This window comes from Macadamia integrifolia, chromosome 3 (assembly GCF_013358625.1).
Source record: "Macadamia integrifolia cultivar HAES 741 chromosome 3, SCU_Mint_v3, whole genome shotgun sequence".
Taxonomy (NCBI): domain Eukaryota; kingdom Viridiplantae; phylum Streptophyta; class Magnoliopsida; order Proteales; family Proteaceae; genus Macadamia; species Macadamia integrifolia.
Genome location: NC_056559.1, coordinates 5083990 through 5089686, shown reverse-complemented (window position 1 = coordinate 5089686; position 5697 = coordinate 5083990). Strand labels below are relative to the sequence as shown.

General features: G+C 39.7%; 1 protein-coding gene across 2 annotated transcripts in view; it reads right to left on the bottom strand.

Moving 5' to 3' along the window:
* Positions 1 to 4927, bottom strand: part of LOC122073644 — a 7543-nt gene extending 2616 nt beyond the window's left edge. The window contains exons 1-5 of one of the 2 annotated variants that reach the window (XM_042638266.1): positions 4633 to 4927; positions 2051 to 4492; positions 1824 to 1961; positions 1524 to 1703; positions 1236 to 1430 (exon numbers count right to left, since the gene is read on the bottom strand). In XM_042638266.1, the coding sequence (XP_042494200.1) occupies positions 1236 to 1430; positions 1524 to 1703; positions 1824 to 1961; positions 2051 to 4453 (2916 nt within the window). In that variant the 5' untranslated portion in view covers positions 4454 to 4492; positions 4633 to 4927. The remainder of the gene's footprint in view (positions 1 to 1235; positions 1431 to 1523; positions 1704 to 1823; positions 1962 to 2050; positions 4493 to 4632) is intronic. The other variant, XM_042638265.1, reaches the window with a different exon arrangement.
* Between the last annotated feature and the right edge of the window lie 770 nt (positions 4928 to 5697).

Sequence of the window (5697 nt, the reverse complement as noted above, 5' to 3'; positions counted from 1 at the left end):
GGGGGTTGTGGAGGGGTGTGGGGGGGAATCCTACTAATAAGTAATTCATTGCAATTTCCAAGGCATTTAATAAGAAAAAATTAAATAGGAAAAGTGAGAAGGAAAAACATGGAGGAGGAATTGACTGCTCCACAGCTTACATAGCTCACAGATTTATATGTTAAGTTGCTATGATCCGATACACCTCCATGTTCTTTATTAGTGAAGAAAAATGCTTTATATCTTAAAGGAGACAGTTTCCCACAACACCAGTGTGGGGAGGAATCTACACCCCACACCAATGGTAATGTAGAGAATGGTATCATCCAAATGGGGTCAGAACAATGGATAGAATGTCAGTGTGGGCATGCCCCACATCTCATTATGTGAGAGAGAGCACGCTGGTATCTGCACTCTGTCATCATGCTCTTCTTTTTGCCATATCTTAAATTTTGGATATGGTAGATATTGGACATAAGATTAGTGTTAGATGATACAGGCCAGGTCTTCTCACATTTAAGTGTGAGAAACAGACAAGAAGAAATATGAAGCTAGGATTGGGTTTAGCTTCGCTCGCATCTTTCATCTTTTGTCATTTTGGTTCCTTTCTCTCAATGTATTTATTCATCTCCAAATATGTGTATTAATGAATTAAACAAGACCAAATAGAACATCCAAGAAGCAAAAAATCAGAAAATATCATATAAAAAAAAACAGCTACTTTTTTCAGTTCACTCCTCCAGCAACTCTAGACTATTTATAAGCCTTGTCCGTGCATGGGAAGAAATATCCAAGGATTAAAGGAGTTTTCATTCACCAGAAAAGACCTAAGGCTCCTTATGCCAAAAATTGGCCAACACCTATTTTGGTTTATGAATTCATGCACTGTGATGGATTTCAATATAATTTCCAACATCAATGATTGGCATCTTTGAAAAATTTGAAAATCAATCTAACCCTATAACCTATCTAAAAAGGGTCATAAGCCAGAAAGAGTCATGGTTTTGCAGGGTCCAGAAGGGGGCACTGCACTGTCCTAAGCTTTAGCAAGTCATTCAATGATGAAAACCCTCAGACCTCAAATCTTCCACCTAAACAGCCCAAGCTATTACCATCACATCAAGCAATGGCCCCCTAACACTACTAGCCATTTGCACAAGAAAATTAGTCAAAGGCCAATACAGTTCCAGTACTAGTAGTTGATGTATTACAAGTTGTTCCCTAATGCTTATGCATGAAAGTGGAAGAGAATGTACCTTCTCATAAAATGTTTTCCTGAGATTCTGTAAATGTGCATACGCTTCTTGACGAAGATCATCTGCAGCTTTAAATTGAGATTGCAATTTTCTTAACTTTTCATTTTCCTCAAAATATTTTTCCTTTGCAGCCTTTGTTATCCCTTCAGTTTGCGAAACCTTTTTTCTTAGGGAATCTAACTCCTGCTTCAGAAGCTACAGTGCATAGAAAATTTAGACAAGGGATCACAAAAACTGTATTATAAAATCCAACAGTGGTAGGAAGGAGCATGTATAAACTATCAATACCTTAAAACGCTCCCCATGATTGTCTCTTTGGTCTGATGCCTGCTGATGTTCATCCTGTCTGCCCATATGAGAAGACAGTTGTTCACGAAGAATCTTAATTTGCTTGATTTCACGTATGAGTTGTTTTTCTTCTTTCAAAGGCATAGTTTCATGTTGTATCCTATGTTCCATATTATTTATCTGCATTCAGGTCATAAATGCAAGACTCAAGAGAAGTACATAGTGAATAAAGACATTGCACATTTCTATATTAAAACATGAATTCGATACGGTTATCAGTGAATGATGGCCATGACAAACCCTGTCTTCAATATCGTCAATAGAAATTGCTGATTGGACAGAATCTATTTCCTGACGTTTGGCACTGAATGCATCACGAGCCGTTCTTTCTTCTGATCTGGCAGCTTCAAATTTATCACGATACTCATTACAAGTTACCTGTTCAAAAGATTGCCAATTAATTTAGTAACCTAAATATTATCTGAAGACTAAAAAGATGCCCCATGCAATTGATAAGAATTGCTTACCCTTTTCATTTGAATTGTAGCTCTCATAGCATCCCGGCTCTGAGTCTTCTCTTCAACCTGTAGCTGAGCAAGTCTAATCTGTTCTTTATGTTTATCGTCGACATATCTTGGAATTTTGATCAAGAAATGGTATGGATTTTTGACCACCTCTGTGTCCACCTTCGGTTCATCCACAACATTATCAGTGGAGCCCTCAGTCCCAGGTGAAGATTGTAGGCCCTCATCCCTTTGAATCCCTTCAGTGTCAACTTCTTGACAGATTGGTTTACCATCACCACCTCCACTAGTTGACTGTGTTCCTTCATTTTCAACATCTATGACATCATTGATGCTATGAGCTGCTGTGCCACCATTTTGAACTGAGCCATCTTGGACAATGGCTCCTATATTCACCACATCGCCAGAAGGAGCATTTTCACTTGCACCAGATTCATTTCCAGCTTCAGGTTCTTGTTCCACATCAGCAACATGACAAGTAGGCATGCTACTCCCATTCTTGATAGAACAATTCAAGCCTTCAGATTCTACCTCAACACCAACAACAGAGCAACTAGGCAGACTTCTGGCATTTGCAGTAGAACCATTCATAGCTTCAGATTGTATCTCCAAATTCTCAGCAGGACAAGTAGGTATAGCAATATCACCTTCAACTGAACCATTGCAGATCTCATTTTCTGATTTCCCATTGCCAGCAATGCAAGTATGTCTGCTTTCAACTCCATCAATGGAGCCATTTGCAACTACAGTTTCCACATTGTTGGAACCCTCAAGAGGTAAGCTTTCACTGATTTCAACACAAGGATTTCTAACTTCAGCTTCACATATCATATTATCTACCTGTTCAGAAGGAAAGCTTTCACCACCTTTAACGGATATGTTTCCGAGTTCAGTTTCTTGTACCACCTCATCAACCAAGTGAGGCAAGCTTGCAGGATTTTCCACAGGACCATCTACATTCTCAGATTCCTGTTTAATATCCACAGTATACATCATGTTTCCATTACCTAATCCCAAATCATTAATCACTTCAGTTTCTGAAGCAACTGGACCACTGGGCAAGCTCGTTCCACTTTCAATGGAGCCATCAAGAGCTTCTGCTTCTAACTGTGTAGTTACAGGACTAGTTGAAGCTTCCAACCTGATGCCCCCTGAAGGATCGTCTTCTGTGTCTGTCACCTCTCTATTGTCAAGCTGACCTAATTCTAACTCCACATCCTTCATATCTGTGACTTGAGATTCTTGATTTTCTTCTCTTATTGCCAAGTCTAATGTCCTTGGCTCCCCTCCTTCCTTCTCCCCGTCTTGGAGCTGATGCCTCTTGGATTCAGAAGAGTCCTTAACCATATTTTCAGATTCCTGGTTTTCTTTTACCTCTGTTGCTGAATCTGGTTTACTTTGCTCCTCAGTCTCCTTCACACCGTCAAATTCCATGACCTTCTCTTCATTATCAAGCAGTTGTAGTTCACATTCAACATCCTCCTTCACTTTAGTTGATTCCAGACTCCTTTCCACCTCATTGGATTGTGTCACATTATCCTTCACCTCATCACGATCAAGCAGAGGTACTTCCAATTCAGCAGCCTCGGTGGTTGTGATTTCAGATTCCTGATTACCCTCTACATCCGGACCTAGAACTGTTTTCTTCTCGTCATTATCAGGCTGTTGTAGTTCACACTCAACATCCTTCTTTACTGTAGTTGATTGCTGACTCACTCCCGCCTCATAGGATTCTATCTCTGCCAAAGGAACTGTCACATTTTCCTTCACCTCATCACGATCAAGCAGAGTTACTTCCGATTCAGTAGCCTCTATGGTCGTGACTATAGATTCCTGATTACCTTCTATATCCGGAGCTAGAGCTGTTTTGTTCTGTTCATCAGCTGGATCATTCTTCTCCGCTTCGCTTCCTTTTGGTTGGGAATGCGAACTCTCTAATGCGGCACCATTGCTTGAAGAGGAAACTACACTCTCGTCAATATTGCAACCGTTCTCTACGGGAAATTGATCGTGGCCTACCTTATCAATACTCAATTCCCCGACTTCGACCTGTTTCTCTCCACTTTGAGAATCAACATTGGGTTCGGAGACGATTTCTCCCTCAACGGCGGGCACTGTCTCGATGGTTTTACCAGGATCTACCACACACTCTGCATCGACATCGAGATCCTTTTCTACAAGATCGTCAGAGACCGCATCTCGCCCACCGACAAAAACACAAGAACCGTCACCGTCTTCCTTCACATATCCATCAATCGCCTCTACACAATCATGCACAATGCCATTGCAATCGCCATCGACCTTCCCCAGATCTTCGCAAGGACTCAAATTCGAAGAGATCTTTTCCTCAATTTCAATCTTAGAAGCCTGAGAATCTCCAGTACGCTCGCTCGTCTCCTCCGTCATTGGACCGAAATGGATCAAACTAACAAAATATAGCAGAAACTATAAACAATTATTCTATATTGTTCTATGTTTACTCTTTCTCGCCTGTGATCGCAGGTTCAAAACGGTCCAATATTGATCCAAATCAAGCAAAAAACAGAGAAAAACAAACTGGATCTCTAGAGATCAGAGAAACTTACAGTTTTTTCGACGCCTTTGATGGCCTTAGATGAAGAAACAGAAACTTCAGAAATTAAAGCGAGTCGAAATTCTGATCGAATCCCTGAAAACAGCACCTCCCGAGTCCAGTTCAAGAGCGAATTCAGCAAATCGGAGCCATTATAAACGAAGATTTACAGAGAATCCTAAATCCCTTGAGAGAGAAATCCAGTGAAGTTCGCATGGAAAAGAGAGAAAGCCTTTCTGGTGCAAAAATTCACAGCTAAATGAAGCCTTCTCTGTGTTTCACTCTTCGGTTTGAACTCAAAACCCAAAGAATTTTCCTTCTTTGAATATTATTTGACCTTTTCTTTATTAATCCCTAATTAGTAATTAGAAGCCTCAGTATAATTATTATTGGAAATTAACAGCTCAGCTACTAATCTGAGAAAATGAAAAATCAGAAAATTTTAATTTAATTTACAGAGTTTAATCAATTTTAAAAATATATATATATAAAATTCCCAAAATGTCTCTGGTGTCCTACTGTGACATTACTGTCAAGGTGTGAAAAAAGGCGCCTAAATCTTATCCCTGTATGGTTCCGTTGGACTCGCTCCTTCCTTCCAGGAGGTTTCCGTTTCCGTTGTCGTAGTGGTGGGCCATCTTCAACTCAAGATACGTGTCGCTATCATGACCCTCGTTTTTCGATCTAGGATGTTGTTGGGGCCCACACAAGTAGTAATGTCTCTATCTCTCATGCATGTCACTTGTAGCGGAATCTTATACGTTTCATGTATATATAAAAAATATTGGAACGTAACATCCCAAAATGATTATTTCTTTTTTAAGAAAATTGGATAAAGCCCACATATTCTACTATCCAGTGGTACCAATCCTATATTTGTTTAACCTAAGCCTTCTTCCAGCTCGAACCGGCTAATGATAATATCATGATATCATTCTGATGATTACTTGACGTAATCGGATAATCAAAACCGACCATTTAAATTTGAACCGGATTAAATCGAATGCAATTGGTTCGATTGATTGTGAAAGAAAAAAAAACCAGTATCAAACATTAGTTTAAGCAATCTAAAACTATT